A 14714-nucleotide genomic window follows, 5' to 3' on the forward strand; every position below is an offset into this window, starting at 1 on the left:
ACCATCCCCAGGGGTCACCAGAGATGCTACCCCACGAAGACCTGAGGAAGAAGAGATGCGAGAAGTGTTTCAAACACCGTCAGCAGCTCCCATTTCGAGTAAGAATGCAGCATCCTTGTTGCCCCCGTCCCCCACACCCCAACGAGAAGAAATGAAAGCTTGGGTTAAAAAGATGATGTCCACTCCTCCTTCGACACAAGTGAAAAAGAAAGAAGGGAAACCAGAAGTGAAAAAAGAAAAGAAGACCAAAGCCATTCCATTGCCACCTCCACCTCCACCATAACCTTCGACTTCTACTCCCGTAGCCCATCGGACACGTAAATCCGTTTCTAAACCACCCTTTCGTCCCGCCCAAAGTAGCATCACCGAAGAGTGGGTGACTTATTAACACACAAAAAATGGTAAAAGTCTTAGCCAGCATTTACTACGATCCCTCCCATCCTGCAGGTTACGCAGGAGTTCAAAAATTGTATCGTGCTGCTAAAACGCGACTGAAAAGTCTCCGTTTACCTCAAGTGCAACGATGGTTACAAGAACAAGCTACCTACACTTTACACAAACCCATTCGACGCAAGTTTGCCAGAACTCGCACCCGAGTGGAAGGCATCGATCATCAATGGCAAGCCGATTTAGCCGATGTCTCTCATTTGGCCAGCTACAATCGTGGCTACAAATATTTGTTTTGTGTCATCGACGTCTTTTCCAAATTTGCCTGGGTCGTGCCCTTGACTTCCAAATCCAGCAGCGAGTTAGTGCGAGCCCTGCAACGGGTGTTGAAACAAAGCGGTCGTCACCCTCTTCGATGGCAAACGGACAAAGGAACCGAATTTCTGAACCAAGCTTTCCAAAAAGAATTAAAGAAACGTGACATTCATTGTTTTACCACCTAGAATCCCGAAACCAAAGCCAGCATCGTGGAACGTTTTCAACGCACATTGAAAGAACGCATGTGGAAATATTTTACGCATCACCACACTCTGAAGTACATCGACATCTTACCGCACCTGGTGCAAGCGTACAACCAATCTCACCATCGAAGCATCGGACGTGCCCTGCAAGAAGTGACTCCCGACAACGAAGTGCTGGTGTTTGAGCGTCTGTTTGGTACGTCCCCGACGAGGGCTGTCCCCAAGAAAAGTGGAGAGTTGACCGTAGGAGATTGGGTGCGCATTGACAAAACCAAACGCACTTTCGACAAAGGTTACTTACCTAACTGGACGACCGAATTGTTTCGCGTCACTGGACGAGTGCATGGTCGTCATCCTGCTGTCTATAAATTGGAAGACATGAACGGAGAAGTACTCAAAGGAACGTTTTATTTGCCCGAGTTACAACGTGTCACCAAAAAAGAAGACGACGTGTACGACATCGAAAGCATTCTCGAACGCAGAACCCGTAAAGTGGGCAAACGACGTGTCAAAGAAGTCAAAGTACGTTGGAAAGGATATCCACCCAGTTTTGATTCTTGGATCGACGCTTCGCAAGTCATCGACTATAAAAAGAAGTGACCATCATGCCCTTTCACACAGACGCAGCTACGTCAACCACTCCTCCTTCACCTAGTTCTTCTGTGCAAGATTTACAAAAACAACCCTTGTGGGTGTAGTGTGGAGAACGTGTGCCTAAAACGCAAATCGTCTTTTTCTGCCAAATCTTCGTGGTGTATTGTGTCATCGGGGCAGCCATTGCCAATTTGAGTTTGCAACAAGGAGACAAACAATTGTGGACCATTTTATTGAGCAGTTGCATCGGTTACCTGCTTCCCAATCCCTCCCTGAAATTCTCCTCGAACGGGAACCTTGTGTCCAGTGCCAGTGTCAGTCACCACTCCAACCACAACCAGAACCCCATTTTGGGCGGAGACACGCCTCTGACGTCCAGTAACCCCTCGGACAGCCACAGAACTCTGGAATTATGAGTCACCAAAACCAATTTTACTTAACCTTACCCAGTGACAGTTCCATGGAGGTGTTTCCAAATAACACGTTGTGCTGTTACACGGCCAAATTACCTCAGGCTTTCCCCTTAGATCATGAAGCCCATTGGGAAGTGGCTTTAGTAGAAATGATTCACCCGACCCAAGTCCTCAATGTCCTTCCCAATCAAAATTTTCTTCATGTGGAAGTTCATGACGAGCAAGTGCAACAGAACTTGAATAATGTCAAATATGACAAGAAAACCTATAATGACAAAACTCGAACGTGGACCTACCACTTGTTTATTCCCCCAGGCTATTATTTTAGTGGTCAACATTTGGTCAGCACCATAGCCACCAGGTTTAATGGCGTGTTTCTGAAAGCTTTGGAGGAAGCCAGAAAAGGTGTCGTCACCCTGGAGTACCACAAAACAGCTCGTCGCTTCCTGATGAAATTTCCTGAGGGGCGTAAAATCATGTCTTTCTTATTTTGTCCTGAATTGTTTGACATGTTGGGCGGAGACATGGAGATGAAAAAGAGAGTTGAGCTAAAAGGTGAGCTAGCAGTGATTTCCGACAACGAGACTTTTGCCAAGTTTTTTCGTACCCCGGTAGAACTGAATCAAGGACTGAATTTGATGTTCGTGTATTCCGATGTGGTGGAGTATAACGTGGTGGGACACACCTCCGTACCGTTACTGCGTGTCATTTCTTTCAAAGTGGATTCTGCCACGAACGCTGACGAGGAAGGTGGAAACACTTACCACGTTCACCGCGAATTTGTCCATCCTCACTATTTGCCGGTCAGCAAGTCGTATTTGGACACGGTCAACATTACTATAAAAGGAGATTTGGGACAAAATATTCCATTCACCAAAGGAAAAGTCACGGTGAAACTCCATTTTCGAAAACGGTTCTCTCACGACTCGTAAGTCATGTATCCAGTGTACCGAGGGGTTGCACGACAGCGAGAACACGGTTTAGGAGATATGTTAAAATCGGCCTTTCGTTCGGTGGCCCCGGTGTTGAAACCGATGGTGACACGCGGATTGCACGCCTTGAAAGATGCGGCACTGACGCAAGGTAAAGAATTTCTCCAAAATGTCATCATCGACAAACAAAACCCTAAAGAAGCCTTCATGAGGGCAGGACAAAATGTCTTGCTGCAAACGGGTAAAGACATTTTAGGCCGACGAGAAACACCTATAAATGCCCTGCACGCTACCGAGTCAGGCATTCAGCAAGGACAAGGCAGAAAGAGACGACGCAGAAAACACCCTTTCACCAGACTTCAAGCGAGAAAGGCCAAGAAAAGAAGAACCGTTCGAGACTTGGACGTTTTCGATTATTGAGAAAGAGACAAAAAAATGATGCACCGAGAGTCTTGCGCTTGTTCCAAGACGGAACTGGATATGTTTGCCATGCCCCCCACCATGATGACGATGCAAGAATCGCAGTGGGTGGAATTTCATCCCGTCTCCTCATTGACCGATTCCGCTCCCATCGAGTTTGAAATCAAAGGACAGCCCGAAGATTACATCGATTTGAATAGCAGTTACCTGTACTTGAAAGTCAAAGTAACCGAAGCAACCAACGATAACCTAGCCGATGATGATGCAGTAGCTCCAGTCAACAATTTCATGCATTCCTTGTTTAGCGAGGTGGACTTGTACTTGAATAACAAACTGGTCAGTAGCAGCATGGATACTTACCCTTACCGAGCCTACCTGGAAAATCTCTTGACGTACGGAAAAGAAGCCAAGAACACTCATCTGGATGCTTGCGTGGTATGGAAACCTGACCAAGTGAATAGGTTCAACGCCGTTACAATTGCTAGGGATGCTCAAAATTTATCGGGATTTGTAGAACGACGAAAGAAAATTCATCTAAGTCGTAGTTTAGAACTGATGGATCGCTTGCATTTGGACATGTGGTTACAAGAAAAGTATTTGCTGAACGGGGTGGATGTCCGCCTGAGACTGAATCGCAGCAGTGCCGCTTTCCATTTGATGGCTGCCGATGGTTCCACTTACAAAACCAAAATCGAAGAAGCCAGACTCTACGTGCGTCGCGTAGAAGTGTTACCTAAAGTGGGAAACGACATCAGTCAGACGTTGAGCAGAATGACCGCCAAGTATCCGATCTGACGCGTGGAAGTGAAAACCTTCACCATTCCTGCTGGACAGCGATCCATGATCGAAGATCATCTGTTCCAAGGACAGTTACCCAAGCGTTTGATTGTTGGTATCGTCAAGAATTCAGCCTTCAACGGAGCCTACCACGAAAATCCTTTCAACTTTCATCATTACAATGTGTCCAAGATTGAAGTCAGTCGCGATGGCAAGACCTTGTGTACCCGACCTTTCGAGCCTAACTTTGGTGCCGCGAAGAATTATTTAAGATCGTACTTGTCCCTGTACGAAGCTACCGGACAGTTAGGAACCAACACCAGTCACGGCATTACGTACGACGATTATGCAGGAGGATTTCACTCCTGACCAAGGCAGCGACGAGGGACATTTCCACCCTATAAAATCCGGCCAAATTCGTGTGGAAATTCAGTTTGCGAGTCCACTGGATGCAGGGAACACAGTGAACGTCATCCTGTATGCAGAATTTGATAATACCATAGAAATCAACAGTTTGAGAGAAGTCATTCTAGATTACTAGAAGTCATGGAAGACTGTTATCCCTCTTTACCTAGTGGAGAAACTTTGGACATGAAATGTGAGGAGATTGTGGAAGAAGAAGTGATCATGATGAAGTCGAGATGTCCAGAACAAGAAGCCCATTTAATCTGCTGTTTTGCCAAACACTTGGTCGAAAAAATGACGGAATTGATCAAGAAAAATTGCTATGGATGTCAAAACGATCATCCCAGTCAAATTCAACACGATAAATGCCTGATGTTGAGTCAAGAAGAAAAATTGAACGAGTATCTGGACGAAGCTTGGAGTCTCATCTCGGACGAAGACGTGTGGCACCAGTGGTATAAAGACTTGCGTGAACATTCTTGTCCACCATTAACCACTCAAGAGATCCATCGTATCGAAGCTCTCCTGAATCAGAGTGAGGAGACGAAACGAAGAAACGGTTATTTGTCAGACATTTTCAAGCAAAAAGTCAGGATCGAATTGACGACTTATTATTACCTGTGAAGAAGAAAAAAAACCCACACAAATCAATGGATACCTGGGAACTTTATTACCTTTTGAACCACAGTTCGTATACGGCTTCTTGGAATCCTGTCGTCTGTGCTAAAGATGAACTCCCTCATCGCAAACCTCAAGACCATCAAGCTTACGTGATCAACACGGACGACAGTCATCTCCCAGGAACCCACTGGGTAGCCGTTTACTTTCCTCAAGAAGGATGTGTGGAATATTTCGATTCGTACGGATTGCCCCCTTTGGAGGACGATATCATTGACTTTATGAGAAGAAATGCTCAGACCACCCGATTCAATAATGTGAAATTACAAGGCACAGATTCCTTGGTGTGTGGACAATATTGTGTGTATTTTCTGCATCATCGCAGCCTGGGCTATTCCTTAGAACATTTAGTGACTCATTTTGATCCTCGTTCTTCTTCAAGAAATGATGTGAAAGTAGATCGATGGTTTTGTGACCATTATGCTTATCTTTTGTCTCAAGCTAGGAAACGTAGTGTCCATCAATGGCCTAATGATTTCCAACAGTGGAAATCACAACGTTGTCAGCCCTGTTTAAAGTAGAGTCTGAACTGAGAAAAATGTTTGTCATTTTTTTTTGAAGAAAAAATGTTTGATGTTATCATGTTGGATTATTGTTAAAAATGTTAGAAATGTTGTTGTTTAGTGTTAAGTGATTTTTGAATAAAAAATGTTATGTTTTGAAAAAAAAAAACCCTTTGTCTTTTGTTTGACTATAAGAATGTTTGATTGATGCTCTTTAATTTCTTACTATCCCTCTCATGACACTCATTGAACGTTGCGACTCGAAAACCGTGGGGGATGTTTTCCTTCACCTCCGCGCTTTGACTTTAAGAACCGGGGCAGTTTCCAGCCTAACCATCCATTGTCGACTCATCCTCCTACGAAGATGTGCTCCAAACTAGCTAAGCTAAACGAAGCCTACGTGAATTTGCATAGGGTCAGACACAGTCTGATACCGAAGCCAGAAGAAATAGAGAATGTGAGAATGTTAAAAGTCACTGAAGACCTGATAGAAGAGCTCTTCAGAGAAGAAGTGAACAGGGAGAAAGAAGAATGGACAGAGAAGTACAGACTTCAGAGACAGCAGCAACAGCAGCAACAACAACAACAACAGCAGCAGCAGCAACCTGAAGCTGACAGAGGCTTTGTCGATTGACGTATCGACACCAAAGAGTTCTTCTTCTCTTTCCGAAGAAGCAGACCTATCGCCAGAAAGTCTATAATCAGAGGACATCGCATTCTTAGAAACTAAAAAAGATTGCCATAGCAAACAAAAAAAAACAAAAAAACAGCCCTTTTCAGGGCTACACAATACTCTAGAAAAGAAATAACCATCAATTTGCAAATGTGTGTAGGTAGAGTAGTGTGAATATAAACACTAACTCTTTTTTTAAAAATGTGAGGGTATGTGTTTGTAAGTGCTCATGTACATTGGTATGGATAGCAGATTAAAATGATGTCTTTTTTTGGTGTTTGAGGTGTATAATTGGGGTTAGATTGGATTGCTTTGCGTATGTGGATAGTATATTGAAGTGGTTAATAACAAAAAATTTTTAGAATAGTAATGGGTAGCATAAAAAGTGAGTGAGTGTTTCTTTTAGGTCCGCGCGTTGTTTTTTGGTCATGATCTAGGCAAGATCAATTTTATGTTTTTTAGGGTGATGTTTTCCATCACGTCCGCGCTTTCAGTATAAATTGAAACTCGCTGGACAGTCTAGCTACCCTTGTTGATTGATCAACAGTAAAAAAGGAGTAGAATGAGCAGCAGACTGACTAAATTGATGGAACTTCAGATGCATCTGGAGTATGCCAGATACCTACTGAACGAACTGACTGCGGAGGCCCTTGTGGAAGAAGTGAGAATAGAACAGGAGGAGGAGGAGAGAAAAATGAAAGAAGAGAATGAAAGAAAGAGAGAGATCAGGTGTCACCGTATGATGAACCCTGTGTGCAAGGTGACACCTGAGGCAAGGACATCTCGCCAGCCTGTAGCTGAACCACAATCACAATGAAGACAAAGACAAAGAAGACAGAGGGAAGAAGAAGTGTTCACTATTCCGCAAACGATGGAATGGGATAGTGAAGCCACTCACCCCCCGTCTGCTCTTCAAACGAGTCATGTGAATTGGACTAATGATTGGAGTAGACGTTGTGTCTGTGGTGCCAGACCCGGAAGGTGCCACCATTAACCAGGGCCTCTGAAGTTAAAAACAAACAGCCCTTTTCAGGGCTACCCAATACTCTAGAAAAGAAATAACCATCCATTTGCCAATGTGTGTAGGTAGAGTAGTGTGAATATAAACACTAACTCTTTTTTCATAGTGTGAGTGTATGTGTGTTTGTGTTTGTGTTGGTAACTGCTCACGTAAGTTTGTGTGAATAGTTGATTATGGGTTTCTTTATTGTTTCTTAGCGTATGTGAAGAGTATAGTTTGGGTTTTATTATAAGAAATGAGAAAGTAGGGGATGTTTTCCTTAACGTCCGCGCGTTGTTTGGTCGTGATCTAGGTAAGATCATTTTTTTATGTCTTGGGGGATGTTTTCCTTCACGTCCGCGCTTTTCGTGTAAGAACCCACAGTATGCGTCGTTCAAACCATTCTACAAAGAAGATGGCTTCGAACCAACTTGACAAGATGCAAAAATTACAAGACGTTTTAGACAATTTAGGAATGATGGAGCAGATGTCAGTAAGACTCAATGAAGACCACTATTCCTATAGTCCCCATCGTGTAAAGATGGAAATTAATAACTTGAGAAAAGTAAAGGACATAATAAGTGGTGTCATGAAAGAGATAAAGGAGGAGAAGGAGGATGAAGAGGAAAGGATAAGAATAGGAAAATGGAATGAAAAAATTGAAAAAGAAGAAGAAAATGAGAGGAGGAAGAAAGAAGAAGAGGAAGAGAAGAAAGAAGAGGTGGAGGAGAAAAAAAAGAAGAGAAAGAGTGTAGGAGAGAAAATAAGAAGTTGGTGGAGAAAAAGAAGAAATTAGAAGCAGAAGAAGAAAAACCAAAGGCCCTTTTCAGGGCCACCCATATTTCTCGAAAAGAGAATGACTTTCCAATTGCCTACCCTTTTTTTGAAATTTAAAAAAAAAAAAAAAAAAAATCCCATGTTCTATTCCCCTTGTCCCTAGACAAGCCCAAACTCTATTCCCCCATGTTAAATTCCCCTTGTACGTAAAGTGACCCACGATTTATTCCCATGTTAAATTCCCCTTGTACGTAAAGTGACCCACGATTTATTCCCATGTTAAATTCCCCTTGTACGTAAAGTGACCCACGATTTATCGCCATGTTAATTCCCATTGTACGTAATCTGACCCACGATTTTTCGCCATGTTAAATTTCCATTGTACGTAATCTGACCCAGGGGGGTCTGTAATGCTAATTCCCATTGTACGTAAAGTATCCCACCTTATTACTTCTAAGTATGATCCGAGCAGCTGTGCTTTGAACTTTTTGAAGTTTCTGGAGTAGATATTGAGATGAACCAGACAGAATTGAGTTACAATAGTCCAGTCTTGAAAGTACTAAGGAACACACAAGTGTTTTAGTGGCATCAACTGAAAGATATTTGCGAACTGAGCTGATGCGTCTCTGCTCAAGATATGCAGCCTTGCATATGTTCATGACATGTTGGTGCAATGTGAGAGTACTGTCCAGAGTAACACCTAGGTTTCGTACTGATTGTGTGAATTTAATGTTGGCGTTGCTGATATTTATTGTTTGAGGTAAAGGATGTGAATGAGAAAGTCTTTTTGTTGTGATCAGAATGGCCTCATTTTTATCATCATTCGTCTGCAGCTTGTTACATGTCATCCATGATTTCACATCAGAAATGCACCTCTCTACACCTTGGATGGTACATCAATTCAGTTGGGTGGCTAGATTTGTATATTTGGGTGTCATCAGCGTACAATAGGTGAGACACTAGATGATGATCTATGACACTTGAGAGCGACTGAGTGTACAAAATGAAGAGAACAGGTTCAACAACAGACCCCTGTGGAACACCACAACATGGATCAACTGGGCTGGGGTGTATTCCATTTGCAGATACAATTTGTGTCCTGTTGACCAAGTAGGACTTGAACCACAGTAAGGCTGTATCATGAATACCAAATACATGCTGGAGACGGTGAAGTAATATATCATGGTCTATTGTGTCAAATGCTGCAGACAAATCAAGGAGGGTGAGGACTGTAATCTTTCCAATATTTATAAACGATACAGATGCTACATGTCTGCGGCATGATGCCCCAGTGCAAGACATCACTATACTATAAACTGTCACACTGCAGACGTCGTAGCGATATGACTGAAAAATTGTTAAAGATACGTTAAAAATCCAAATCACACACACACACTCACACAGATGAAACCACACTCCGGAATTGGTATGTCCTCTTTGTTTTGAAAGTTACAGATAAGGTAACCCTATGTTAAGATGTAACCGTCTTCACTAGCCAGGTGTCGTCGATCCACTTAATTTTTTGTAAGTGGACCGACGACGATTGGCTCACAAGAGAGAGAGAGAGAGAGAGAGAGAGAGAGAGAGAGAGAGAGAGAGATTAGATTATCCGGGGTTAATATTCAGCATTCAAGATAATAACACGACACTAAATACACGCGGAACTGTCAACCTGCGGCCACGAGATGTAGAATTATTCAAGTTCATTTTCAGAATACCTGCTTTATAAATGGTTTGTAAAGTTAAAACCAAAGTGGATGTAATGAATACATTCCTTTTCTCACATAGGTCTGAAATATAAAGAGTTGCATATTCAGATTTGTTTTCGTGGGGAGCATTTGAGGAAGGCAACTGTACTGTTACAGCGATGCTTGAGCAGCGTTTTGCTTACCAGTCGCTAGATTATGGAGTTCTTGTACTCTTTTTTCTTCTTCTTCTGTTTTTCTGCATTCACTTGTTGCGTTGCCGCGGAACTGTTTTTTTTTTTTTTTTATAAAAAAATTTGTATATAAAGACTACCTTGTGTGATTTTATGTATGTTGTTACATCGAGGTTCTCGTTAGTTCTACATGTAAGACCTCGACGCTGATATTTATGTTGTGGGCGTCAAGCACTAAAACAAAAAACAACATGCGCTATGTCTTATATTGTTGGATTAAGGTTCTCGTTAGTCCTACAACGTAAGATGCCTGCCATGATATTGTTGTAGGGGTCGCCCGTCTTACTGCCTAAATAACGGTGCTGTGTAGCTTGTTCCTAAGTCGACTAAGATCGGAACGAGAAGTCAGATTTTCAGGAATATCTCGTACACTTGGTAACCCATTTGGAGGCTCTTCCTCAAATTAGTCGTATTACTTTATTTGGCATTGACTTTGATGGCTTTTTTCTAATAAATTAAAATTCTCACACAAGCAAACGAATGTATTTAGAGTTCTGAAAGCCATCGAAACACTTTATTCAATATTAGTATAAGTTATTATTTGTTTCAGCAAAGACACATACTACGGCTTAATCTATTTTTGGCACTCCATGCTTCTCTCTCTAGTCAACTGAAATGTAGGTCAGAGGAACTGGAAAACATGTTAGTATGTTTTGCCAAGTGCATGAGATATTCCTGAAAATCTGACTTACGTTTCTAATGTTAGTCAGCCTTGGAACATGCTACACATCGCTGCTATTTAGGCAGTAAGAGGGCAACCCCTAAAATACAAATATCGGGGAAGGGATCATATATTGTAGGACTAAGGGGCTCATATAGTGGTTACAACTGACCAGCTATGTCACATTTTCTATACATATAATAATAATAAGGGAGGACACTTCACTGTCCTCATGCATGACCCATTTTGCTATTTCAAGCTACACTTTGTGTAAAATAATAACTTTGGTACCAATTTTTAGCTCAGGTATTTAGCTGTTTATGCCTATATACAAATTAAGTTTGACTTACTAAAGTGTTGCCCCACCTTTACCGATCACTACCATGTCACCTTTGTCTTTATGGATTCAAGTCTTAGGTTTGGCCAATGTTAGTATGTTAGAAAGATTGCCAGTACCTTCCCTTGTGTTGGTGGTTCTTACCTGGGTTCTTTCTCCACTGGCTACATTGTATAGCCTATCATGTTCTGAAAATTGGCATTAAATCCATAACAATAATTACTCAACTTATTATATTATTTTCTTACCCACCGTTTTATTTATAAAACCTACCCCCATATAATCTCTCTTCACCAGTCTTGGAAATGCTGAATCACACCTATTTGGATGCAAATTTTTTATATGGGATGCAGAAAATTACTTAAGAAGTTCTAGGTAAACACACAATAGCTGGGCAGCAAATTCTATGGCTTGCCAGTCCTGCTTCAACCATCTGTAGAGTGGGAAAATGTGTTGATAAATTGATCATTTTAGCTGTGCTGATATTTACAATGACATAATTTGATGGCTGAAAGACCCCCAGATGTGTATGTTCTCATTATAAGAGTACATAAAAAAGAACATGACACAGTATCTGGCGCGAAGTTCAGAGAATTCAACTAGCTGCAAAGTGGTGGGAAAATGTACTGATATTTACAATGAATGAATTCAGAGGCAGAAAGACTCTGAGATGTATATGTGGTCATTATAATAGTATATCAAATGAACAACAAAACTTATTTGGTGGTTAAAGGCAAATTGAAAAAGATTGTAATTAGATTCAGAAGATTGCTGAATTTGCAAGAACTGATAGTTTGGATGGGACAGCAGCCAAATGTAAGAAAGTGCTTTATGCCTGGCTTAGTGTTTTCCTTGGATTGACAAAATTCCGTCTCTAATGGACCAACAAGAGCTATATGTCAGTGGTATAAGGAATCAGGAAAATTAAACTCTGTGGCTGCCACAGGTTCTTCTTCTCTGCACATGTAGCCACTTTAGTATGCCCAATATGCTTCTGGGAGGGGACTACAACTTTTGCAGGTGGGACTCCTATTTTTACTAAATCAGGAGTCCTGGACTCATAGTTTTAAAGTCTTGCTCTGACTAATTAAATTAAACCTAAAAAAACAAGATTTTGTGCCTCCAAAAAGTATCAATGATATTACAAACAATGCAAAGACATTAGTAATTTTAATCATTAATTTATAATTTCTGATGAGATTGTTATAATTTCCTAATTTAAGGAGGTGAAGTTGTTTTGTGATAGTGTAATTTTTGTCAGTTAACGTGACCCTAGTGGACACACAATATCAGCTTGATGGTCTTTTCATCTTTGGAAGGTCTGCCAGTGGTAGGGTAGTGCTGTTTGATATGTGTTGAATATATGTTACATCATGGTTTTATTGTCAGTATGCCAGTTACATACAGATTTGTTCATATGCCATTTTCATCACTGACAAAAATACTCCCAAAGACACTACCTATTGTCAGTGATTTTAATTTAGGTCATTTCAGACAGCTCCATTTGACAAGATGCAGGATTTACCAGACCCTTTGTTCTGCATTACATAAATGCTTTAATTGCATCTTATTACCATTTTCATGTCTTCACTTACATTTGGAAGGCATTACAGTGTTATCTTTAAAACAGAAGAAATAGTGCAATATCCTCATACAAGAAAAATCTTACTTGCAAAGAGTCTGAATGTGTAAGTGTAGATGACTAACAACCATATCCATGACTTTGTACTTCCTGCAGATGTTAAGAGTCATATCTTATTTCTATAACTTGACAATGTTGTTGATGACATTTTTGTTGTTGATTTATCCATAATTATCATCCATTTTGTCAGATGTTTGATTTTATTATTGGTGGATCATACTCTAGTACAGTGATGTAATTGGCTGAGGAAATAATTTCCTTTGATAATTGGTAAAACTTTTTACTTGGGGTATCACTAACACCAAATGGACTTCTTTTTTGTCTCAACGAAATGAAAGTTCAAGTCTGTGAAGGAGGAGGAGTGTGATCCAAAATTGATTTGCCATTTTATAATGGCAATTATTGCACATGCACAACTTTAATAAACATCTGCCAGACATGCTCATCTAATGAAAAAAGGCAGATGGTTACAGTTTTAATTAATTAAAGATATTGAATAATATTTGGAGAAATGAGACAAATTTAATATTTTATATGAGTTGGAGTATATGTAACTCCCTTTCAGAGAGTAATGTTGCAGTATGCATCATTATTCATTTCCATATAGGAACAAACACGCTTATTTTAGAATATACAAAAACAATTTCAGAACAAACATTTCATTCTTGTGTGGAAAATGATAACAATTTATCATTATAACAGGCTTCCAAATTGGAATAAATTCCTCAACATCTTAAAAACGGTAATTCGAGACAAGTTTGCTTTTGTGGGAGGTTTCAAGGGAAAGTACTGTTGACCGTTGACTTTTAGGTCAGAGGCAGCTAAATATTTTATGAGTATTCTTAAATAACATTTTAAAAGAATTGAATGTCACTTATTTGTGAAATAATTGCAGGAAAAATTAACAGAAGTTTTCAGAAGAAGCGTATGTCTGGTAAATTGTATGCAATAGCAGGCTTGAACCTAAAACCATTCTCATTTTATTGCTGTTGCCACAAAGGTACATGTACTTCTAGATGCAAACAGAGACCTCACTGTACTTCATATCTATATGGGGCACCTACAAAGGAATTTTTCTCAAAAACTAATCACACAGCATACAGTTTCGTTGTTTTAAAAGTTTCTTCTTGGATATATTGTTCATACAATCATTGTAAGCATGATTTGTTTGTTTTACCACAAAAGTTTAGTATTTTGCCCAAGTATAGTGAAACCCTGTCATAACATATTTTTTTCTTTCAGATATAACAGTCATTGCATGGCTTTAGAAACTTTATGCAAAATCCACTAGTTTTTTTATGCTTTAGAGCCAAAAAATCCCCAAAAGTTTGATTTATTAATCTGGCAAGATGTTATGTGTTGTTGAAGAAAAAAATATCAGCTAATATTTTTAAAAAGCTGATAATTGTTGATCTAATTATTAACAATAAGAACATAGTCTTCTTTGGGTTTGCCTTAACCTTATGTTTTGTGCGATCATTGCTCAATCCATTGTAAACAATAGCCAATAGATGTTTGCTGAATCATCTGGCATTCATACATAAGCACCAAATAAAGCTGTAGTTTAATAATGTTTATTACCTGAATTTATTAATCACTTATTTTACCTACCTATTTCAGGATAAACATTAGACCACCAAAGTCTGCTCAGGAAACTGTCAAACACACCCATTGAACCAGTTTATCACCAGAATTATCAGGAGCAGTTTTATTCATTGCCACAAACATTACACTCCCACCCCTTCATTGTAGTCCTTTGTAGTTTCTAGTATGTAATGTGGATGGCAGCTTTTATTAATTTTTCCATTTGTCAGTTACTCACACTTGTTGAATTGTTCATCTCAGGGTCATTACAAGATCTGATCTATGCATTTTATTGTTGATAAAAAAATCATACCCTTTGGACATATTTAGTAAATATGAACGATTCAGAAAGTGGTGTTTCATAATTTAGTTTGAGAGTATTAGCAAGAAGTTTAGTATTTGGATTCTAATGAGGACTTTGTAATGCCAGTGAATAATTTAAATAAATCCTTGCAAATAAACACAACTAAC

The 14714-nt window shown here is 40.1% G+C and overlaps 1 protein-coding gene across 1 annotated transcript in view; it reads left to right on the forward strand.

Annotated features, from left to right (window-relative positions):
• The first annotated feature begins 9703 nt into the window (after positions 1-9703).
• The window catches only part of LOC149803008 (exportin-6-like), a 142767-nt gene continuing 137756 nt past the window's right edge, over positions 9704-14714 (forward strand). Inside the window, exon 1 of the mRNA XM_089952548.1 lies at positions 9704-9812. Coding sequence (XP_089808674.1) covers positions 9810-9812 — 3 coding nt within the window. The 5' untranslated portion in view covers positions 9704-9809. The remainder of the gene's footprint in view (positions 9813-14714) is intronic.

The sequence above is a fragment of the Sinohyriopsis cumingii genome, chromosome 3, assembly GCF_028554795.1.
Source record: "Sinohyriopsis cumingii isolate HCF-2022 chromosome 3, ASM2855479v2, whole genome shotgun sequence".
Classification (NCBI taxonomy): domain Eukaryota; kingdom Metazoa; phylum Mollusca; class Bivalvia; order Unionida; family Unionidae; genus Sinohyriopsis; species Sinohyriopsis cumingii.